This window comes from Silurus meridionalis, chromosome 17 (assembly GCF_014805685.1).
Source record: "Silurus meridionalis isolate SWU-2019-XX chromosome 17, ASM1480568v1, whole genome shotgun sequence".
Classification (NCBI taxonomy): domain Eukaryota; kingdom Metazoa; phylum Chordata; class Actinopteri; order Siluriformes; family Siluridae; genus Silurus; species Silurus meridionalis.
The window spans coordinates 7,778,788-7,804,599 of NC_060900.1; the positions used below are offsets into that span (position 1 = coordinate 7,778,788).

At 40.3% G+C, this 25,812-nt stretch overlaps 1 protein-coding gene across 1 annotated transcript in view; it reads right to left on the reverse strand.

Moving 5' to 3' along the window:
• The window catches only part of mib2 (MIB E3 ubiquitin protein ligase 2), a 63,025-nt gene extending 37,213 nt beyond the window's left edge, over window positions 1-25,812 (reverse strand). The window contains exons 1-2 of the mRNA XM_046871053.1: window positions 25,179-25,812; window positions 1,834-2,247 (exon numbers count right to left, since the gene is read on the reverse strand). Of these exons, the coding sequence (XP_046727009.1) occupies window positions 1,834-2,247; window positions 25,179-25,191 (427 nt within the window). The 5' untranslated portion in view covers window positions 25,192-25,812. The remainder of the gene's footprint in view (window positions 1-1,833; window positions 2,248-25,178) is intronic.

Here is a 25,812-nt window from a genome sequence, read left to right on the forward strand (position 1 = left end):
AGATGGCACAAGTGAATACTGAGCTCACACAGTTCTGTGTTCATTTTAAGGCAGTGTATAATGAGCACGCAGAGCTAGTTGCCCTTTTGCATATACACTGCTTCTCACTCGTTCTGTTTTTTTTTCTCTCTCTCTCTCTCGCTCATGCTCTTTCGCTCCTTTACTCTGAATCATTTGAGGCTGAATGATGAATCAGGCATCTTTGCTTTACAATGAGCGTTTAACTTGGTTAGAAATACAGCCAAGGAATCTGTATATGGCTAAACTGTTGAAAGATTGTGTTTGTTTGTGTGTGTGTGTGTGTGTGTGTGTGTGTGTGTGTGTGTGTGTGTGTGTGTGTGTGTGTGTAAGAGAGCGAGAGAGAGAGAGCGAGAGAGAGAGAGAGATGGTAAGACAGGCAGACAGATAGGTGGATGAAACTGCATGTGTTGCATGTATATACCACTTTATATAGCCCTGAACCACTGGAGAAAGGGAGAGAATTATATAAATTCACATACACCACTCTCGAATAACAAGGACCGAGGGATTGGCGTTTGTCTGCATTGCAACGTGATCGACTGGGTGATGGTTTGGAGTGTCCGAGACCCTGTTGACACTTGGTTATTGTATATGACATCAATCTGGACTGTATCCTGAAAAGATCTTAAAGCACATACATTTAAACGTCTAGAACGCCGTGTCAAAAATCACTGATGACTGTGGCAATTACCTGCAATTTCCTGAAAACAAGGACATGCAGCTTTTTTTGCTGCAACACTCGGTGCCTGTCTTTGTACCCAGACCTTCAAAGCATAATGTCCAGCAGCACTTTCTAACCATATCTAGTTGCATTTCTAATATTTCAGATAATGTAACCCTATAGAATAAGTACATTAAATACCTACCCCTAACCTTCATATATGGCATTTAAATATTTCGTTTCAATAAAATGCTGCGTCCTATTAGCGCATTTTTAATGCTAAGGACCAGAACTAAAATGGCAGAGACTTTACATGACTATCATTCTTATTATATTCTCAAAATACACTATATGGACAAAGGTTTGTGGACACCTGCCCATCATATCCTTATTACTTCTATTTATTTTTTCCACTAGTTGAAGATTTCCCACAAGAGTTGCAGTTTTGAAGACACACTGACCGAGTCGTCTAGACATTGCAATTTGGCGCTCGTTATACTCGCTCAGATCCTTACGCTTGCCCATTTTTCCAGCTTCTAACACATCAACTTTGAGGACAAAATGTTGACTTGCTGCCTAATAATATCCCACCCAATAACAGGTGCCATGATGAAGAGTTACTCAGTGATATTCACTTCACCTGTTATAATGTTATATTGTCAATGTTATGACTGATCGTTGTAGGGTATTTGGCCTGATTATAGTTTGGTATCTTATTTGGACAAACATATATTGGTCTTGCTGTGCAGAATTTCTAAAAGCTTTTTTTTCTTTATAAAAAGAGTTAAAAAAAAAGGGTTTTACTGCAATAAAAAATTCCTGCCATGAGACATTAACTGAGATAATTCTAGTCAATTTAGAAGTGTGAATCACACACTAGGGGGTTGTGATCAAATGAATAAGCTGCCTAGGAATACAGTTAAGCACAAAGCTTTCTGTACGACTATATCATTAAATATAATTTTTTTATTTTTTCACATTTTATTCATTTGCTCACGTTGATAGATATCCTTCAGTAACTAGGTATGAATTACTAGCATGGCCTAGGTTAATTAAATTGATGATACACTGATGCAAATCCTGACACACACATCACAATGTTCTTGGCTGTCAAAGGCACAGTTCTATCAGTTGCACCCACTGACACTCACCGATCTGTGCGTTGTCATAAAGCAGCAGGTCATAGGCCCCCTGGTAGCCGGTGCGATAGTTAGTGCGAGTGCCGCTGTCCCACTGCACAACGACTGTCTTGTCAGGTGTGCTGGTGCTGCCCTGGCGCCCCACTTCCACTACTGTGCCTACATGGCCCTCGCCGTCGTCCTGGTTGCCCCACTTCCAGTCGACTCCGCGCACCACGCGCATACCCACCTCCATGGCGCCGCGGGCAGGTGGGCTAGCGCTGCAGCTTCCGGCCTCGCCGCTGCGCTTCCGGTGTGGCCACGCAGGCGGCTCGGCAGGCGGATGGGTGGTGTTGGCGCCGCTGCTGGGGCCGCTGGTACGTGAGCGAGCTGGAGGCAGCGGGAGGGTGCCAAGTAAGGGGCTCTCCGGAGACAGGTCAGGGGTGACTGGAAAGACAAAGCAAGAGACCTGCATGTTATGAAACTAATTTGGAACATCTCTAAATTCAAGATGTTTCATTAGCAAAGTGGCTTAAGGCTGGGTTTAGTGCCAAATGCCTACCCACAATGAAAGCTACCTCCAGAACTTTCCCGCCCTGTATAATAATGACGTCATTTATTTTTCTTCACAAAATGAGGTGTAAAATCCAGTGTATTTTTATTGCACTAATTGAGTGTGAAAGAGAGCATCTTGTAATATGAAACCGCGCCTGCAAAACCTCTGGCATATCAAAGTAGACATGCGTCTGTGTATTTCATAAAGAGGGCAAGTTGACCTTAGGATGAAATCAGCCCTGTTCTCCTTTCTTCCACATCAATAAACACACTGCTCTACTGCTGTACATGGGACAAAATTCTTCTTGTAGATGTTAATCAGTAGGTGCGGTCAGACAGCACTGTATGACCTAGTAAACTATTGGGCCACTAGCAAATTTGTCATGAAGCCTATGGCCAAGAGTATCAACAGCCAAAACTTTTGACTTGGTATTTTCCAAAAGATTTAGAGCTAAGAGAAGAGTTTTTTGTCATTGCTGCAAACAGTATTAATTATCAACATTAAAGTCTTCTGTACCATCATTTATTTGTGAACCTGACATATAAGTTGGCAGTAAACAGTGAATGATTTTGGAGATGCATGAAAAAATCCTTAAAACACTGACTATTTCTAATGATTGTGACACTAAATGTTCTGTAATGATAAAGCTAATGACTAGACTTCAGAATACATATGAATATTTGCCTGATGGGGAGTTTTTATTCAGTGGAAAAAGGCAGAGAGGTATGGAGGAGAGAAACTAGAGTGAAAGTGTTGGAAGAGTTATTGAGTATGAAGATGGAGGAGACGTGCAAGGAAGTGGGAGTAGTTTTAAGGTGGAGGGAATACGCCGCAGTGGTAAATGAAAGGAAGTGAGAGTAGTTATAAGGGGGAGGAGATACGCCGCAGTGGGAAAAAAAAGGAAGTGGGAGTAGTCTTAAGGTGGAGAGGATACGCCGCAGTGGGAATGAAAGGAAGTGGGAGTAGTTTTAAGGTGGAGGGGATACGCCACTGTGGAAAGTGAAATGCAGTGGGAGTAGTTATAAGGGGGAGGAGATACGCCGCAGTGGGAATTGAAAAAAAGTGGGAGTAGTTTTAAGGTGGAGGGATACGCCGCAGTGGGAAGTGAAAGGAAGTGGGAGTAGCTTCAAGGTGGAGAAGAAACATCGCAGTGGGAAGTGAAAGGCAGTGGGAGTAGTATAAGATGGAGGGGACAGGCTGCAAAAGGAAGGCTGAGGACATGACAGTGGGACGTACAGTAGAAGGAACAAAGATAAAGCAACTGTATTCCATTTCAGCACTGCAAATCAGTCTTATGAAGCATCAATAAAGGCTTACGCACTACGGTCTTTATCTATGATAGCATGCTGCTTAAAAAAGATGGAGTTGCTCAGTCAGTAATACTATTTTAGTATTGAAATTAGGTCATTAGCATTTGACAGTTTATTCCACTTCTAAGGAGTGCTAAAATGATAAAACAAAAAAATGTGCACAGACTAGCTCAGGAATGTTTTTAATCTTGATGATACGCCTTTTCCTGGATGCGCAATCAACTGTTTATATAAAGGTCTGATATTTGATCTGATAAGAGGGCCTAACATGTCTAAGATATTATGATAGATCAGCTTGATCATGTATATAACAGACATCAATCCTGAAACGGCGTCAACACACACATCATCCACATATGATATACTGACATGCAATCCTTTTTATGAGCGGAACATAGTTACAACCTGGAACGAATTAATTGACGTAATTAAAATAAACGTATTGAAGTAGCAAGTGTGTTTAGTCTCCACTATTTGAGAGCATTTGTTTAATTTATTTAAACATTAAACATTTTAAAACATACACAACAATGCCAGGGGTATAAAAAATTTAATTAAATAAAATAAAATCTGGTTACTAGAAAGAAACTAGAGTTAGCGCAGTGTCACTGTGGCTACTCACTCCATACCAGAAATCTGCATGAAAGAGCTTGAAGTGGTTAGCGGCTAACGCTAGCGCTACGGATTTGTTAGCGTTTTATAATCAGTTTCAAGAATTTCTCATAAAAAGGGAAAATCTGGACAATTCCACATACAGAGGGAGTAAATGAATGAAGGATGGAGGGAATGAAGACATTTGTTAAGTAGAACATATCTTGAGAAATTGTTATATTAATTGTAAAACACACACACAAAGATTGTTTGAGTTAATGAATTAAAAGTGACATAGTTGTCCCACAAAAACTGTTAGAACTGAGCATATATACTGCTTACTGCACTGTTCAATTATGGTCAATTAAAAGTCATTCAAACTAAATGTCGATTTGATTACATTAAATCGTATAAACTCCACAAGCAGATGTTCCTGGCCTGATTTCCTTCACACCACTGAATATTTTCTGCCCGTCGCAGAACTGCATTCATGCCAGCCATCATGAAACTGTTCTACATTATGTACACAGTCCCATGGTGGCGCATGGCGAGTGTTGCGATGGTCAGAATATATATTTATAGTGTCAAGTGGTGTAAGTTCTCAACATAATGGAAAGTAGGGATATTGGAAAAATACCTCCAACATAGAGGGTAAGTTTTTAACTATAGTCAGTGCTTCAGAATAAACAAAAATCCCCCTAGGTTAGGGAAGAGTTTAGCAGTTTCGTACACACCGATCATCTCCTAAAAAACTGGAAAGTTTTCATGAGGAACTGGTCATTTAATGTTTATTACTTCATAATGGTCTATTAGCATGCAAAAGCCATCTTAGTAAGTGCACTATTTCAAACAAAAAACCCAAAGAGGAAATCTGAAGGAAAATTGCATATAGGCTAAACTAACAAGCACATGATGTCCATAAAGTTAAGGGAGGTGTAGAGTTAAGTACATGTCTGTAGAGTTAAGAGTCGTGAGACATTTCTGCCTAAAGATAATTAGAGTAAAACCTAAAATAATAATGAAAGGATTTCTCAAGTTGAATGTATGACATCTGATCACAAGTGATATTTGTAATGCTAGGTGTAAGTGGCTATGCCTCAGCTGTCCACTTTTTGTACAATTACGCAGAAATCATGGTAATACCTTAAATCTGCCCCAATGAACAAAGTGAGCATCATCAAGAAAAGGTTTGCCAAGGCAAGAGTGGAAGAACACTGAAGGATGAAGGATCAAGGGTAAATTATTCCAAATTGATAGAGAGCATTAAAGGGTAACAACAAGAGCAAACAAGAATGGCAGTACCCTCAATGTTAATAATTTAGAACCTCATAAAGCTGTATTACATTCATAGCAAAATGACAATGATTCAGCCTTAGTAAAAACAAACACTTTAACCCAACTAAAGAGCTCTACTGAGCCCTGAGCAAGTCTTTGTAAAAAAATTATTGGCATGCATTAAGCGAAGAAAACATATAAGGAGATTGCTGAAACTGCAAAAATTGGGTTAAGAATTGTCCAACGCATTGTTCAAAACTGGAAGTATAATGGGGAAAAAATTGTGGTCGGGAAAAATCTTGAATGATCCGCGATCACTTGAACGTTTGGTGAAATCTGATTGTAACAAAACAGTAGAACTCATGGCTCTGTTTAAGAGTGAAAGAGCATTTGCACACACACAGAAAGGGATTGGGACTAAATAGCTGTGTAGCCTTTAGAAAACCACTTATCAGTGAGGCTAATCGGAAAAAAGGCTTCAATGTGCTAGGTAGCATAAAGATTAGACTCTGGAGCAATTGAAGGTGGTCATGTGGTCTGATGAGTCCAGATTTACCTTTTTTCAAAGTGATGGGCGCATCAGGGTAAGAAGAGAGGCGGATTAACTGATGCACCCATCATGCCTAGTGCCTACCGTACAAGCCTGTGGGGGCAGTGCTATGATCTGAGGTTGCTGCAGTTGGTCAGGGCTACAGTAGGTTCAGCAATGTTTTGTGCCCAAAAAATACACTGAATGATCAGGACTATTCCATCAATAGATTTTTCTTCCCTAATGGCACGGGCATATTCCAAGATGACAATGCCATTATTCATCAGGCTCAAATTGTGAAAGAGTGGTTCAGGGAGCATGAGATATTATTTTCACACATGGCTCGGCCACCACAGAGTCCAGACCTTAACCCCATTGAGAATCTTTGGGATGTGCTGGAGAAGACTGTGTGCAGCAGTCCGAATCTCCCATCATTGATTAAAGATCTTGGTGAAAAATTACTGCAACTCTGAACAGGAATAAATACTGTGACAATGTAGAAGCTTATCGAAACGATGCCACGACGAATGCGTGCCATAACCAAAGTTTTTTGGGACAGGCAGTGTAGATTAGTCTCCAAATTAAGTTGATAAAGTATTCTTACAAAGAAGAAAAAAACAATGATTCATACATTAGGTTGGCCCATCATATGAATTCCTGCAATTTTATATGCACCCATCTCACTGAGGCCTGGACAGGTTGCATGTTGTTTTCATAGGAAATGGTTTGCGAGCGACGCTAAATAACTTTTTATAGCACTATAATTTACAGCACCGCAGAAGCCATCCATCTATCCATCCATAACCTTAATCCCTGCTGCCTCACAGGAATGTAATGCTCCTTCCAAATAACAATAGCTCCATTTTATTGTGACATGAAGTTTAGACTCCCATAAATCAAACTTCAGATGAATTCAGACACCGGAAATCGGAAAGTCATGGTACACTCAGCTTCATTTAGCAAAACAAGAAAAGTCAAGCGGCAAAGAAGCTGGTTATGTATGTAACTGTCTCATATTATTATCCATAGATCCATAGATGTATAAGCATGCTGAGTCATATTGTCTTTCCTCTCTCAGATACCACAGCTTCTGCTCGGATCTTGCCATGCCTGGTGTACGAGTTCTCATCAACTAAAACTTAATCCCAGCAAAACCGAACTGCTGGTCATCCCAGGTGATTCATCTTCACATCAGATTCTCAGAATATCTCTTTATAACTCTGCTCTCCCTTTCAGCCAACCTTGGGGTAACTATGGATGATCAACTGTTCTTCTCCTTACATGCAGCCAATGTGAGTCGTTCTTGTCGACTCCTTCTCTACAACATCAAAAGGATTTGACCATTTCTGTCCACACAGGCTGCCCAGGTGCTTGTTCAGTCTTTTGTCATTTTGAGACTGGACTACTGCAACTCTCCGCTGGCAGATCTACCTCTAAACGCTATTCGTCCACTGCAAATGATCCAAAACGCAACTGCACGACTTGTGTTCAACCTTCTCAAGTTCTCACACACCACCCCACTGCTGCACTCCCTCCACTGACTTCCAGTAGCTGCACGTACCAGATTCGAAACACTGATGCTTGCATACAATGCTAAAAATAGACCAGAACCCTCTTACCTCAGAGACCTCATCACTCCTCGCACTGCACCACCCTTCCTGAGATCCTCCAGGACTGCTCAACTGGTACCACCTTCTTTCAGGGTAAGAGGTAGGTATACCTCAAGGCTATTTTCTGTTCTGGCACTGAGGTGTTGGAATGGTCTTCCCCTAGATGTTCGAAGAGCGGAGTCTCTGGCTATCTTCAAGCAACGGGTGAAGACCAACCTCTTCCTGAAACACCTAAACTAGCACTTTTCCAGAATCGCTCTTAACAGCATTGTAGATTTATCTTTAGTTGTAATCTAGAGTACCAGTGTAGATTTAATCATTGATAGTGACTTAAATACTGTTTAATACAACCATGCTTCCCCTGGAACCCTCTCAACAAGACTGTACCGGTTCTGAATTGCAAGAGAACCTTGCAGATATGCACATATAAATATTCGACTAGCATTCTTTTAAATGGTCAGAAACCCAGGCCAACAACATCAAGAGGAATAAAAATTCACTTTGGGACTAACCAAAAAGAAGGTGCTCAGAGATCGTCAGTGATATTGTCAATCTTGTAGAGTCTGAAGACAATACTTTGTAATGTAACATAGTACCTTTAAAAAAATGAGGAAGATGCTACAGTCGGGGATAGAAGTCTAGCCCGTCTGTTTGCTAAGGTAACAACAACCACCACCCGGTGGCCTAGCTTCTTCCTAGACAAGGGGGCCCCCTGTGTCTCTTTACTCTGTGGCAGATGAACTGTTGGTCTAAGCTCCGGATGGCTGCCATCTGGTCTAAATAATACTAATGGGTGCTTACTGGCACAGCGAGGAATTATACACAGGCTCAGCCTTACTAAAGTCTCCACGTTCCGTAATATGGCCATAAGAAGTAGTCCTGGATTTAACTACAAGCTCTCCAAAAAGTCATATGGCTAACAAATGCGTTGTAGCTTATTACCAGGGTATGCAACTCTGTTTTTTAAAAAAAATCCATTTCAGGTAAGCATTCTAGAGAGGCTCCTTAGGAAGAAGTTAAGGGAGGTCTCACGCATAACTCCTAGAAGACCTCGGTGAAGGAGGCACCTTTTAGAACAACGGTTCGAAAAACTTGAATACCATAGAGCGGTACTATTTTAAATCTACTATTGTTTAGCTAAATAGAATAAAGGTCAGGATCTAGGGTAAAAAATAGACCAGGTCCAGTTGATGTGGCCTGTTTGCATTCAGAGGTGTTTCCTGGGCTATGAGGTCATAGCTGGTGAGATCTTGAAAAGAGATTCTCTGCAATGCAGAAGGAGCTGACTGACCTTTTGCCACCCCGACTAACCTCTTTCTAGTAAGGCACTGCTCCCTCGTGTGTCTTAAGTACCCTGGTTTTCTACCCTGGCAGGGCCACAAGGGTCAGTCTTCCAAATATAATAGTATCTCGAGGGCAATAGCCTCCTTGCAGGGTAGGAGAGATGCCTACCAGGGATATGAGAGCATGGCTTTACATGAATATGATTTATGAGAGGTAGGTCTGCCCCATGTGGAAGGTTGTGAAGATCTGAAAAAGCCAAGAGAACCGACTGTTGCCAGTTTTGCCAATGGTTTGGAGGGGTGAAATGGAACTGACTTGACCATATCTAAAAGCAGTGCGGTTTATGAAATACATTGGCAATACCCTATATTTTCTGGAACCTCAGAACATCTCAGTATACACAATACAAGTATTGAAATCTAGACTGTAATACAGAGAGTTGCATTCATCTGAAACTATAACCTGTGGTTTTAAGCAACTGCTTGTGGGTAAAAGTCACTTTTGTCCAACACTATCAAATAGCAAATAATATTGCTTAATTAATTGGCAGCGAAATCGATTGCACCCATCTGTGGAAGAGAGAAATCCTGCAGTTGGTTATCAACACCAGGGCTCCCAATCCTGGAAATAGGAAACGGATAGAAAATACGAAATCGACGCAAGGATTCAAATTCTTCAACAATACTGCTCAGAATGGATCTTATCTTAACACCCCACCCCACCAGATACTCTGCAGGAATGCCGCAGAGATCCTCTTGCCATGCACTTTGACTTTTGGAGAGGGCGTTCACAGGCAAGTTCTGTGCCAAGCACACTGAGTGATTCAGCAAAGTTGCAGGGTCTAAGACGTGTGTGTACCTACGCCATTGTTCGCTCTTTGGCTGTATGCTATGTTATGTTAATGGGCAATGCATCCTATTAACATAAACACACACACACACACACACACACAGAGCAAAATAGAGAATCTGGAGGCTACATCACTGATTAAGTCAAATCACAGTTCAGTTCAGTCATTTACACCCTGGTGTAATAAAATAACCCCCCCCCAAAAAATGCACAAATTTGCCTGTGCAAATCTGTGGCTAGTTTTCAGAAGATGACATCATGTGCAAGGTAAGAAGAGGAAACGAAATTTGAATGAGGTTTTTGTGTGTGCCAACTGTTCCGGATAGCCATGGTGATATCCGATTTAAAAAAGAACCCCAGAGGAGTCTGAAATGTGCCACATGCCTGCATGAAAAAAATAAAATAAAAATGTACGAGATTTATTATGTTTTATTTTATTTATTTATTTTTTTAAGAGTAGAGTGAGGTAAAGCGTTTATTTGTTCTTTGTTTTGGTGGGAGGCTGGTAAAAGATACACAAATGACTTAACCTAATTTTGAAATTCGTATCCCTAACCGATTGTGGTGTTGTTTACGTCTGTAAACAATCTGTAATAGCTGGATATCAGTCCAACAGGTTTGTATGTTTCTCTCTCGTTTTTGTATTTGATTTACACCAGGTGTCTGCTCAGCCTTGGTAGGCTTATTGCGCTGTGTTATGGCTAGCATGCTAATGCTATCTGGCTTGCGTCTAATGTGTTTGCCAGGGTGAACAACAAACCACAGAGATAAGATAATAAAATATATGAAGAACACGGATTGGAACACACCAGAGTGACTCTGTTGGCCTCAGTGATGGTCAGGTGATCTCTAATGCATCATTACTCAGAGCCTAAAAACAATGGATTGCCACTGATTTTATTCTGAATGCTGATGAAATGTAAAATATCTATTTTATCCTCAAACTGCATACTACCATTTGTCAGACTTTAGCTGTTATTTCTATTACGCCATTCTCGATAGTGTACATTACGCAGGTTGGGACGCAACACTGAATGTGTGCGGTTGCAGCCATGAGATTAATCTGTGAAGCACAAAAAAACAACGAGGTCGAATCTTTGTTTTGCAGATGATGTTGCAGGAAAGTGTTCTGGGGTGGGGGGTGCAAAAATAGTGTTCAACTATATAATAATTAAATTAATCATTCAATCTGAATCCCCTTTTGACCTGTAGACAGGTGTAAAACTAGCACAGATCGTCCCTTGATAGAGCAAGACTTTTCAGCCAAATACGATTTATGTGTCAAGGCTATGTTAATGGTTATAGAGATTTGTAACATAAGGCCTTCGGGGAACCGGGCACAAAAAGAGCTCCCATGCCAAGCTAATACGGTAACACGTGCCCCATTCAAAAACCTTGTAAAAGCTTTATGAGACCACAATGAAATGCCATGCACAGTGCTGAATTTTTACAGATCTGGCAGCCGCATACACCTTTTACATTGAAACTTGTCTGGCAATTGATACAATTCCAGAAATTGGGCAGGGACCAATCAGGTGCTGCAACTCAACAATGCTGCTCCCCATTCAGTAAGGGAAGACCCTTTTCATTTGCTGAAATGCCAATAGCTTTAGCATGCCATAATCAAACCTAACATCCTCAACAGAAGCTAGCAAAACATATATTTTTTTATAGAATCCATAGAACAATAACCAGGAGCTGGAAGATGCCTCCAAATCTTATAAGCATGATACAAGGGAGCACTTCAGCTTTCTGTTGAGGCCAGCGAGTAGTAGAGTGAGCGAGTGGTAAGCATTACAATGTGCCGAATCGGTCCAACGCACTGGCACGAATAGTGTAAACATACGGCTAATAAGGTGCACGTGCACGCACGCAATCGCCTTTGCTGACTCAACCCTGGCTATAGACATCATCGTGGTGATTTGGAAGTTCGCAGGATTCGAGCGCTACTCCGAGCTGCGTGACTCTGGAAGAATAAGAAAAAGCCTTGCGCTTCAGACGGGCTGCACCGTGAGTAATGCCAGTATGAGCAAAAGGCATTTTTTCATTACATTCACATAAACACGGTGTCGGTTTCTTTATACACTGCTAAGAGTCTGCATTGATAACGAACACTCACTGTTTTAATTTAATGAAAGAGAAGCCCAAGGACTTTTTTTTAGGCAATGCCAGTGTCCTCTTAACTAACAAATCAGAGGTTTATACCCAAAAACATGCACTTCCCATCAGCCACAAAACCCAGTCACATGCTGGTTTCTGCACATGAATCACATTGTCTATTAAAATATGTATATATTTGTCTCTCCATGCTGAGTGTCAGTCCATGATTGTTTACCTTTGTTCCATGTTTCACGTTCTGGTATTTGTTTCTTTTTTTTTGTGTTTGGGCTTATTGTGTTTATTTTATTAAAATGGTCTCGCTTCATTGCATGACAAAAAACATATCAAGTATCAAGATAGTTTGGCTGCAACCCCTTTACATATCTAACGAAAGCCTGGTGCACAATCTGCGACTTTGGCCACCATTCGGTCTTCTAAAATACATTTTGGAAAACCTAAAAGATTCCTAAAATGTGTAGTTTTTCGATTGCTGCTTTGGCATGTATACCGACAGTCGATTAATACGTAGGCTGTTAAGATAATTTTTTACGAGGCCGGTTTACAGTACAGCAAGAAGAGAAACTTATTGAGTTATGAAGGGAAAAGAAGTGTTTCTATGACATTTTATTATCAAGGCATGTCATGAACAAAATAAACTCTACACATTGTTTTTGTTTGCTGCTAGCTACCATTAGAGAGTGAAGGCGGGTCTAAAAGTGTCACGGATTGATGATAAACTTCAGATGAGTCTCTTTCTGGTGTGCGTCAGTTTTTGACTGTCGTGCAGTCGGACATGACGGAGATCCTAAAGTGTGACATGGGGATCATGTCTGTCATTCAACAATCGCAAAGAACTATCAAAAATCACACACAGTGTGCACCTGGCATAAATTTTATATTGAACTCTGGGTTGCCAGGTATGAATTTCGAAAGCCACCATTCACCCTCACTTGTGAATTCTTCCACATACAATCTGCCACAGACCTGAGTATCCAGTTTGCACTGAAGGACAAAAAAAAGAAAACATCGCCTAATGCTAGTGAATTTTTTTTAATCATTATTTGTCATTTATCGGAATACTACAGAATGTTAAACTTCTCATGGTCTTCGAACTGGAATTGCCATTTTTGGATCCAGCCCTATAGACAGACACTTTCACGCTTTTCACCATAGCCAGGTTCCACTGGCCGCTTTATGAAGCGAACATTTCTAGAATGACTGAAATCTACAAAACAGGAAACGCAGAACTGAGCTGTGGGTATATGTGAATGGAAGAAAGAATGCCACTGAAGTGGAACACACAAGGGCAATGCGAGTCAGATTGCTCGGCTTCGAGTGTGTCTGTGAGAATCGGCAACAGATGCCGTCTCCATACTGTACGACCGGCATCACTGGCAAGCACGTTATTTCTTACTGCTGCTTAATTACACTAAGACTTCATCATATTCTCTCATCAGACTCTTTGTACGAGTAAACGAAAATAGAACCCTTTTTTTTCGTGTTCGAATGAATGAGCAAACATGAGAACGGTTCTAAATGGGTACATGCTGTTCTATTCAGGTCGGCAACGAGTTCGAATCCCGACGTGTTTCCTTCAACACTCTGAAACAATTAAGGCACACATAGACAGCACCTCAGGCAATCGTAAACCTTCCTACCAAATTGTCTTGCTGATATGTAGCGTAGCAAAGTGCTCCGATGCTATTTGTAGCCTGCGAATAGTTACGACAAAGACTAATAGGCTACAGCACAATACCATTAGCAATTACCTAAGGTGTGAGCTGAGGTGTGCTGGCACCAATTATGCTACACTGTGTTATTTTTAATTTAGCAGTCAGCAGTTTCACGTGTTGATTCACTCTGGAGAGATTTGTTTTTTAAGTGTATTTATAAACTTTTATTTATTTATTTTTTTACACTAATCGGGATAAATTTTAAAACGCTGTTTTTGTCGCACTCACCCTTTCGTCTTTTTTTTTTTTTTTATCGTTTCCTGAAAATTGCTGATGCGCACTGAAAGGTCTAAAATTGCTTGCGTCCCTGTACTGAGTTTTTCAAAGTCCACAATGCGACGCATTGACTGAAAGCGCCGTCTCGGTGTAACCCAAAAACAGACAGAAGCATATGAGCTTTTCAAACGAAAACGTATGTGTGGACATGGCCTCACAGTCTTCTTTACACCATGGTCTCTGGATACTCGATTCTGATTGGCCGGAAGGAGTTGCAATGTGAATATAGTGGAAAATGGCATAGAGAATTAACACAAATAGCACCAACACCAGCTTTAATATTAGTAGACATGCTACAGGCTTATGCACAGAATTGTGGTACTGTATGAGAAAGTCAAGTGTGTCAGAGAAGTATGTGAGGGCGAGTACACTTCAAGGCTCTTCTCTGTTCTGGCCCCTGGGTGGTGGAATGAACTTCCCCTAGATGTCCGTACAGCGGAGTTCCTACCTCTTCCTAAAACACTTAAATTAGCACTTTCCAAGTATGTAGAATTCAAGAGTTATATTTATATTAAGTTTGTAATCTGGCGTACCAGTGTAGATTTATTCATTACTAGAGACTCAAAGCACTTTTGTACGTTGCTTTGGATAAGAGCGTCTGCTAAATGCCGTAAATGTAAATGTAAGTGGTGCAGGATATGTATGAGGACAGTGTGAAAGCAGTGAAGTGTGCAGTAAGAATGACAGACTGGTTCAAGGTGGAGGGTTGGACTGCATCAAGGATCGGCTGTAAGCCCTTTCCTGTTTGCAGTGGTGATAGACAGGTTGATGGACGAGGTCAAAGAGGAGTCTCCTCGTTTGCTGATATTGTGACTTGTGGTGAGAGCAGGGAGCAGGTTGAGCAGAGCCTGGAGAGGTGGAGGTACGCGGTGGAGAGAAGGGGAATGAATGAAAGTCAGCGGGAGTAACGTGTATGAATGAGAAGGAGGCAGTGGAGTGGTGCGGTTGCAGGGAGAACAGGTGGAGAAGGTGGAGGAGTTCAGGTACCCGGGGTCAACAGTGCAAAGTAATGGAGAGTGTGTTAGAGAGGTGAGGAAAAGAGTGCAGGCAGGGTGGAGAAGAGTGGGCAGAGTGATTTGTGATAGAAGAGTGTCTGCAAGAGTGAAAAGGAAAGTTTATAGGACTGTGTTTGTATGGTTTAGAGAAGAATGCTGAGGATGGAGCCGCCAGGAAAGAGGAAAAGAGAAAATAAATAAACAAATAAATTGAATAAATGGCATAAATAAACAAACAAATACATAAATACATTTTGTTGTTTTGAATAATTTGATCTATTATTTGGATTTCACACTATTAATCTCAAACTCAAATATGAACCTTAACCCTAGATTATTTTACATTGAACGGCAATAATCCTGTACATAAATATGATGAATATGTACACTTCTGCTGTTCCTAAAGGAACACAATTGTACATAATTTCTATATCAAAATGTTCTAAATACTATATAAACAGTAAATAGGCACTACATAGCTACAAACTGTATTGTATTGATTCTTTAAAACTTTATCAGCCAAATAGCAGAGAATAAAATGAACGTCCCTTCTAAAAGAATGTCTAATATTCCCACTATTATTGAGCAATGGGGTACCAGGTTGACCTTGCTGTAGCCCCTCCTACGTCAGTACAGTGACATACTTACTTCGGTGTATGTTCCCTGTGCCCCCATGTTGCCTTCCTCAGCCATGCCACCTGTTAACACTCATTGATGCCAATTTATTCAAGCTTATTCACACTTGAGGGAGGGAAAAAACTTGACTAATCCAAACAGCACCTCCCGCCATGCTTTAAACAGGAACCTGTTTACAGATGCATGCTTGAAAAAGGGAGTCGAAACTCTGAGCTTTAACAGGAATTTAAAGAAGGCTGAGAGGCTGCTGCTCTCAAAACATGACTGTACATTTTTGACCATGGGATATGCAATTTCTTTCCCTTTTTTCTCCCCCACACAGAAAATTTATATTTTACAGATATTTGAATGTGGTTCAAACCAAATCTAAACAATTCCAAACAGGAAGTTTTGAATACATAATAATAGCAAAGTGTTCTGTCGATGCTTTTGGCTCCAAAAAAAAAAAAAGACCAAACTATTACTGTATGCATTTATCTGAAACATTCCTGAAGGTTTCCATGTATAGATACTTAAAGGGGTCTGCGGCTGCACTCAAACCTTTCTGAACCCTTGTTCTGGGCCATATATAGTAATATATCTAAGGAACACATTGTTTGCACAGCTGATAAAGACACGTATGCATGCTTCGTTTTCCACGCTTTGCCTAATACTGTGTTATAAGAACAAACGCTTCACGATTTAAGCAACATATTAAACAGCTTGTCTTGAAGCTAGCTTTAAACAGCCAGGTGAGATCCTTCTACATGTAGTGGGTCCATGCTTGATCTGTAGTTCGAAACTGCTAGAGACAAAACACATTCTTGCTAACATTTACTGAGTAGCTACAACACAAGCTCTTCAGCTTCGGGGGTAAAAGGTTGCTTTGTGCTGATTTCATAGAATTTTGCCTGTTTGTGTGTGTGCGTGTGTGTGTGTGTGTGTGTGTGTGTGTGTGTGGTTCATGCAGCTCTGGGATTAATGGTAGCAACCTAGCTGGCTATTTTTAGCTTGCAAAAATGGTCTGGTTTGCTTTTGCGGGTCTATGTTTTCAAACTCATTTATTTATTACCTTTGGATTATTGGTTATTTATGTATTTAATTACTTTACATTTAGACTTTCATGAGGCCTCCCAGCAGCTCAGGTGTCATTTTTGACAACCTAATTTAATACTGATATTATTTGACAACAAAACAATAGCTGGACTGTGAATTGAGGAGAGATTGGAAGATGAAAATATAATCTGAAGCACAAACATATACTGCATTTGTAACATTAGAAATGTTTTCATTGTTATGAACTTAATAATTTGAATAGACTTAAATGAAGTCAAACTAGAATATATGAACCATAATTTTGTCAACTCAACTAGTGAAATTCCTATTAAACAGCTACCTTTCCCAACTAGCTGAAACTGCAATATCGAGTATTTACATGACTGAAGAAAACTCGCTATTTGGGTGAAAAATACTCAAATTGCTTACACTGCACTCTAAATACCAAAATTCAGTACAGTTCTTTTAAATGCAAATGGGAAAATATTAAATTATTAACTACATCGGACATGTACACCAATCAGCCATATGATGACAATCAGTGACAGGGGACTTGAAAAGGGTTGATTCTCTCATTATACGGCACCTGCCAAAGTGGAGATATATTAGGTAGCAAGTTCTCGAAGTTGATGTGTTTGGGCAAGTGGACCAAGTACACTCACTCCTATATGACAATAATATTCCCTAATGACAATGCCCTCATTCAGCTGGATAATGTGCCCTGAAGCACTGCAAAACTGGTCCAGGAATGCTTTGAGGAACATGACAAAGAGTTTAATGTGTTCATTTGGCTTTGAAATTCACGAAATTTTGTAAGACTGGACAAAAAAAAAAGTCTGATCCATGAAGGCCCGATCTCACAACCTATATGACTCAAAGGATCTGCTGCTAACATTAACTTTATAGCTGATGGGTGGAAATACCTGGATATACAGCCATATGATACTTTTCTAATAACTCCCACCTGGATTACAAATGATGAATAACAGCCTCCGAGTTCAAATCATCTGAGTTTTTCTGACAAAACTGCACATGAACCAGCAATTGCAGGATAAAGACTACAACAGGAAATTCTACTTCCTGTGACTTGGTGCAGCCTGGCCACATGTAAACACTATTCAGACAAGTTCCTGAGTTTCGGACAGTATTCGAGAGTACAGTAAGTAAAACTGGATTGGGGTTTATAGTCAGTTGGGGGAAAAAAAATATCAGGAAACATTTAAATCGTCACTGTGTGGTTTATAAGCTTAAATAGCAAAGTGGTGTACTTAAACCACAAGTGTTAGAGACGGTGTGGGAAATGAGAGTGTTGCAGATATTACACTGTTTACAAAACGGGAAATGAGAAGAAGAAAAAAAAAACCCGAAACAAAACACTGGCCTCCACCTTTTACCTAAAAAGTACAATAACCTAATCCATTCGGTAAAAAAAAAAAAAAAAAAAAAAATCTGAAAAATTATAATAATAAAATATACTAATAAAATATAAGTGGGACGTAATAAAAAGTGGGGTTTTTTTTGGTATTCAGTTACCACAAATCGACCAAATGTCCACCAACAGACACACCATCTAAATAACCGGCTGATTTATGAACCAGCACGAATGGTGAAACAAATTTATAAACGAATTTTAAGATTTGGACGCAGAAAAGCAGTGGCACTTTAAATGTCTTTTTAATTTGTGGTGACTGAACTCCAGATCCATCACCTCCATCAACAGGGGTGAAAAGGCAGAAAATGGAATTCATTACAGGCTTTTTGTTAGGCACACATGGTGACCTGCAGTTTAAAGAGGGAAATCAATAATGGCCCTGGATAAACAGACTGGGAGCATTACAACCAAAAAAAAAGCCCCCAAAGGGAAATCGGTTTTCAGTTTCCAAGCGCTGACGCTGAAAAGCGTGGGTCTTTTTTTGTGTGGTGTGAGAGCAAAATCCAGAAGCGTAACCTCAATGAAAAACGCTTTTATCATGACCAGTTCCCTAAATGTAGGCAAAGCCACCTAGCAGTTCTTATCAATAAGCATCATTATTTAGTTGCTATTGCCCAATGATTCTCGAGTAATGAGAAAGACAGGATCTTACACTTCATGGACCACAAGTCGACACATCCTCTGTGGTCTGAGCATCTCCTGTCTTAACTTCGCCCCTCTCTCGCTTGCTCACACTGTGGTGCGTCGGCGAGCTCTGGCTCGTGAAATCTCTCAGCCTGTTGCTTTTGGCCACAACTTTGTTTGAGTGAACTTTGCTCCCTGTTCAAAGACTGACACTGCTCTTCTGGACCAAAAGGTGTCCCTCGAAAAAACATTCGGACATCGCGTTCAAAAAACTGTACAAGCTTTCCTCTAAAAATAGAACATGACGTACAAAATCATCGGCTGCTGTACACCAGATAATCAAATGACAATACCAGCATACGCTCATTAACAATACATATTATCCGCAAGGAGTGGTGGATTAGCAGGCTAACAAGATAATCAATTTTTGTGAATCAAGAGGAAAACTGTTGAGAGATCTATTGAGACTGGATAGGATACGAAGACTTTTGGGGTGTCCAAAAAGAAATCTGACGGGTCTACTTTTACAGAACCAGTTAGAGGTAATTAAATATAGTGTAGATGTGTGTAGTGTCAGGTTAGTGGTCTGGCTTAGGAGAATAGTCAAAGTTAAAAAGCATATCATATATTTTCGATTCAGGCTTCACACACACATTCCCATATGTTATACCCACTGCTTTTCCTTCCAGTGCTCTTTAAGAACTTAAAAAACTGGTCGAAGAGCAGAAACTCGGTTTGCATGCTGAAGTTAAATTCCTCGACCAGCAAACGGAGAAATGACCCACTTCCTGAACCAGCTGAAGAATTCCCAGACTGTTTTGTAACATTACCTCTGGGTACGCGTGCCTGAGATACGAGTCGATTTCTATTTTAAACGTATCTTTCACGAACGAAAAAAACCTGCATTCTTTCCACTTCCTTGACTTTTATGTTGGTCACTTCATTACGGTTTACAGGGCGAAGCTAATCGCCACAGCTGGTATGCTAACAATTAAAACTGGTGGTAATAGACACCTGCTGAGGTCCATGAGCAGTCTGCTAGTGCTAGATTTCTCAATAAATAAATAAATTCCTATTAGGGAAAAAAAAAAGAGAAGTTTTCCTAAGTTGAGCCACTGCCGCTTGCTGTAACTTTTGCACACTCCATTGTTTTATAAAGTGTTTTTAAGGGAAGTGGTATCTCAGTAGTTAAGATGTCGAAATTCTGATCAAAAGGGCAAGAGTTCAGCACGTCTAAGCTGCTGGTCCTGGGCCTTCAGCAAAACTCTAACCCTCAACTGCTCAGTTGTATCAATGAGATGTGTAGGTTGCACAGGATAAGGGCATCTGCTGGAACGCCACAAATTTAAATGTTCTCCAGTTCTATCATATGTCAAATTAATTACTACCAAAACTCAAAGCTGAGTGAAAAAAATAATAATACAAATCAGCTGAATATCCCTAAACACTTCAGTTGGCTTTGTTTATTAGAGTTTAATTTTGGTCGTTTACAGTTCACAGTTTCAGGTTTAACGCTTTTAAAGCTTTTTTGACCAAAACTATAAAAACGGGAGCACCGAAATGGTAAAACCTAAACTAAACACACACTATATACACAACTGTATATTTTCCAACCACATGTGGTTCTTCCCCAAACTGCTACCACAAAGTCATAGGCACAGTATTGTACAGGACGTCTTTAGATGCTGTGGCATTCAATTTTCCTTTTACATGAACTCTGAGACCCAAACCTGTTCCAGCACGACGATGCCCCTGTGCACAAAGTTAGCTCCATGAAGACATTCTTTACATGGGTTGGAATGGAAAATCTTGAATGGCCTTCTAACTGCATTTCGTTGCTGTGTACCTGTACTATGCAATGACAATAAAGTTGTATCTATCTATCTATCTATAGATCTCTGACCTCATCGTACTGTTGGGATGAATTGGAAAGCTGACTGCACCCCAGCGTCCTCTCCCTATAACAGTACCTGACCTAACTAACACTCTTGCGACTGAATGAACACAAATCTACACAAGCAAAATCTAATGTAGCATCTACCCAGAAGAGTAGAGGTTCCCTATAACAGCAAATGGGGACTAAATATGTAATGACGTGTTCAAAAAAAAAAGACATCGGTCTCTTATGGACAGGTGTATGTATGTATGTATGTATGTATGTATCTATACTATATTTAGCCTCACTAAAGTGCATGTTATTCAGTTCTTCATTTCCAAACATTTTATTCAAACCTACCATTCCTTATTTAGTAGCTACATTGGGACTTAAATAAGAAGTGTGCATTAAAGAAAGTCAGAAATAAAAGCGTGCACAGGGGAGAACGTTTGCGTAAAGCATTGGAAACCTTGATGAATCCTATTTGTGATACTCATTGGCTCACTCACTCACTAGTGAAGGTTGCGGGATGGTGGCGGATTGCCGACTTCATTCAAATCAAAAGCCTGGCACAATTTACACCCCGGTGCGTTTCAAACAAGTAATTAACAAACTCATCCGGTGTCATCAGCACAACACGCTGCAACTAACTATCACAATCTAGAGATTCAAGACAAGAACTTTTACAGCAGTATTATTAAATCACTGACACTCACTCACCGAGGCCTTTCTGAAAGTGTTTCTTAGTTGAAAGAAAAAAAAAAAAGAAGTAGAAAAAAAACAAAGAAAACTGCTGCAGGTCACGGGAGCTGGTATGTGCTGTTGGAACACCCGGTCACCATTTAGTCCTTAGTGTTGCTTATCAGCAAGGATTAGGCAGGAGGGCAAGGGGGGAAAAACGAGCGCAGAGCTTTCAGCTGACGACTCTCACACCCACTGCTCTGTTGCACACATTGCTATTTCTAGCGCTGGCAAACCACAGTCACTCACCCCCCCATGCAAACACACACACAGAGTAATGGACATCCACACTACACAACTACTGCTGCTGGTTGAATGCGTGTATATGCACGTTATATACCATGCGAATGTGCATACGGTGCGTGTAACTGCACGTGCTTCTATGAGCTTAGAACGTCTGTGATATTCTGAAGACAAGAGGGGTTGGGTTGTGTGCTCGGTAAGCTCAGAGAGAACAACGCAAGAGAGAAACGGCATAAAAGCTCAGGGAATTCTGTTTTGATCTGCCATTGAGATTTGAGTCTTATATCTATAGATCCTGAAAGCAGAGAAGAAAAGTGGGCGAGTCCAAGTGTGTGTGGGTGGGTTGGTGTAGGTGGGTTCACTGCCATTAAAAAAAAAAAAAAAGGCAAAGCCCAGCTTTGGGAAACATGGATTCAAGCTTGGTACAAAATCGATTTTTCCCTGCTCTAGATAAAAAAAAAAGAAAAAATGAATCACAATCATCCTCTGCTCCTGACAGCCAAAGAAAGAGGTAGAGACAACATGAGAGTGAAATATCAGCTTTGCGGTCTGGAACTGCTTGTTGGCAGTGGCGAGTGTGAAAAAAATAGCCTAGATGCTGGATTTTTCAACAGTTCCAGAGTAAACAATGGTGTCTCTTTTATTTTAAATAACCCTTTTACAAATGGGTTTTGGTTGTTTATTAGTTGTTTACAAATTGGCTGTTTAATGCCCACGCGCAACTGCCATTTTTCACCGTTCTTGTAGCTTCTTAAAGAAATGAGAAAAAATAAAACGAGTTATCACAAAAAGTCTTGTGCAAATCACTCAAGGTAAACGTGTCAGTTGTCTCATCTATTATATCGGGGTGAAATATATCAAACATTGCCATTTCTTCGTTTAATAACTCGTACTAGCGTTAAATCATGAATTGTGAAGCTCCTACAATATGTACAGTTTTCCAGGTCTGGTAGTGCACTGTAATCAACAGTAAAAAGTAAATCGCTGCATATCATGTTGCTTCTTGATCAAAATTACTTAGAAACATCTTGTATATCGCACAATATTCGCTCGCTTCATTCTACACGCACTTCTTTGTACTCACAGAAAGCATTTTCAGATTTGAGGCATGCACACAGCTGCTGAAAGACTGAAAGCAATGCGCACAAGCAACAAAATGCAAACACTCAAATACCCTCTGCTCAACACCAGTATGACAAAACTCCTGATATTACATTCTTTTGCACATAAAGAGACATGAATGAATGAATATTTGTTGAGATCAAGCTCAAAGGCATGCTCATATTGAGCTTCTTTGTGTTCTTAGTTGTGAAATCAAGACACCGCATGAGACACCCTGTAACCATATTCATACCATTACGTGTGGTTACGAAACTATTGTAATACATATGATGTTTTTTGTATTATTTGGTTATGACTGCTGCCAGCTAAATAATACGAAAAGAATCACTTTGTAAATGCAAAAAAAGAAAAAAATTATAATACGAAAAACTTCAGAACACCGACAAGAATTTAACTTCCCGTCATTCATTTCTGTACCGTGCACAGCACGACAAATAATTCAACTCGAATCGCGGCGCTTTAAAGAGTTTCATAACGAGTGCAAGCAGCAAAACTGACCCCATATACCTTTCTATTAGGTTTGATCACGATTGCTGATTAATAGTGCTGACTGTAATTGAATTAATAAGCCTGTTTAACAATGCATTAACATTTCCATATTGAGAGTTCATTAACACCTGTATGGCAGATTATCTACATTATGTGTTTTATTATGCGTGTCTATATAAAATAGAAAAAGGTACTATGTCTATAACTGTTGAACTGTAGATACGGTGAAGCTTTCATGAACATTTATAGTAGGAGTCTCAAGTGTCAGTGAAGCTTCTATTAACATCAAAAGCATACGTTTTCCGCCACGGGAAAGTCCTCAGGACTTGATAGAGCGTTTTCAATTAAATACGCTTATATTTTTACATTTTTTTTTATTAAAATAAAAAAGAAGATTGCGAGAAAACATCTATAGTTGCTATAGGGAAAGTGATAAGAAGTTATTGTCTTAAAGATGTTCAACATTAAATGGTTTTCCACTACGCAAAAAAAAAAAAAGCAGAATAAATAAAACAAAGCTGATATGAAAAAAAAATACATTTGGGACATTTGGCAAAAGACAAAGGAATCATCTGGTTTTATACAGCTGAGCAGTGGATAGTTATGGACCTTCCTCGAGGGTTCAGCAGAGGCACCTTGGCATTGCTAGGAATTGATCTTGTTCTTTTGATTAAAACATCTTAACTGCTGAGTGTTTTTTTTTTTTTAATACCATTCTACTTATGCTTGTCCTAATCATATTTTGAAAAGTAGACTAAATATAGTAACAGGATAAATTGCACCGGGGAGCAATTTAGGTGCTGAGATGAACAGCAGCACTCCTATTTAGTCTCAAAGCCGGCCAGCAATAAACACATCACCACACACACACACACACACACACACACACACACACACACACACACACACACACACACACACATCTGGAAAACCCTACAAAATCCCCTACTGGACAAACCCAACACTTTAATGGCAAATCACATGTAGCAGGTTGATATTTCATCAGCATCATGACCAAGCCAAGAATTCAATGTGGCTCATGATTAAAATGCACTCAGTATGAAATAAAGTATAACATTTCTTTTTTTTTTTCCTTTTCTGCAAACTTTGAAACTATCTTACGCACACATTCCATTCCTGTAAACCAAAACAGCATAGGAGATGATAGCAAACGATAAAGCCAGACTTCTTGTGGAACACTTTTGTCAATCCCGAGCGACACTAGAAACCCTTGCGAATCTGATACGCGTCACACTCAGGTTAGAGCAGGATTGATCGGAAATATTGCAGAAATCGGAGAAATCCATAAACGATCCACTGGAATGTAAGCGGAAGTCACATGAACTGGCACTGGTGACCTGACAGACATGTGGAAATGAAACGCAGGGTTGAAAAGCAACCATTAGCTGCATGGAAATAAGAAAATGCTCACACTCTCATAAATCCCATTTTGGGTCACAAAAGCTTTTAGAGCAGGAAAGATTGCTTATTAGTACAGGGATTGGGATGCATGCTGCAATTTTAGATGAGATTTTGCACAATGTTATGCTGGACATCATATGCATATATTTGCATCTGTTTTTTTGGGGGGGTGGAGTTAGTAAGTATACACAGATGCAACGCATGCACATGACACTGCATTCTGCAAAGATCTTATGCAAACCACACGGCTCTGTTTATGCAGTAATAAAGGACCGATTGAAGTGTCTACGTGTGGCATGCAATATTAAAGAATTAGATTGGTTGATAATCAATAATCGATCTCAGAGCATTTCCATCTGGTCTGTTCTTTTCTGTTCATCCAGTACCGAGCAGCTGCCTAGTTGTATTGATAGTATTCCACTCATTGTTTTCGCAATATACAAAACAAACAAACATTTCATCTCGGGAATAATGTCGATCTGAAGGGTTGAGGAACCTGTCCACGATGGAGGAATGGAGAGGGACTGCATTGGATTCTGTACGATTTATTGTCCATGCACTGAGCCACTGATCGATAAATAATAATAAACCATCGCACCAATATTCTTAAATATCGCGACTGGAGGAATCAAAAGTAAGAATCGTCTTACCTGTGGACAGCATTAATACCGCCGCGAGGATCTCACCTTCCCAGCCAGAGAAATGTGTCTAATGGTCAAGCTTTAGATCAACGTGAGAGACGACCATAACGGAACAGTCATGTGTGTCACCAAAAACTAGACAGCTTCACCTCCTCTCTCCCTCTCTCTCCCTCTCTCCCTCTCTCTTATCTAGCAGCAACCAGACACCGGGTTCAGCACGGACTCAGTTGCAGTAAGATATCTTCTCTAACCTCCCCCTGGTTTCCCCCCTTTTTATTTTAATTTCAACTCCATACAGGCGACGAACGACCGCGTCAAAAAGCCCGACATCTCCGTCCGTGCTTAGCGGAGCCGTCGAGACGGAAGTCAAAACACAGGAGGCGTGCTATGCTAACGGGGCTTCGCATTGACACTCCCACGCGCCGCTCGTCCTCTCTTCGATTCAATTTTTTTGTATATCTCTTTTTTCTTTAAACAATAGAGGAAGTGTAGAACACTGAGTCTAATACAAACAAAAACATAAAATGAATCCGTTTCTGTACACGCTAGGATGACAATCCAGTTTTAACGCCGTGTTGTGTGTGAACGCGGAGCGCGAGCTCGGTGCAGCTGACAGCTGTACGTCATCCGCTCGCTCGCTCGC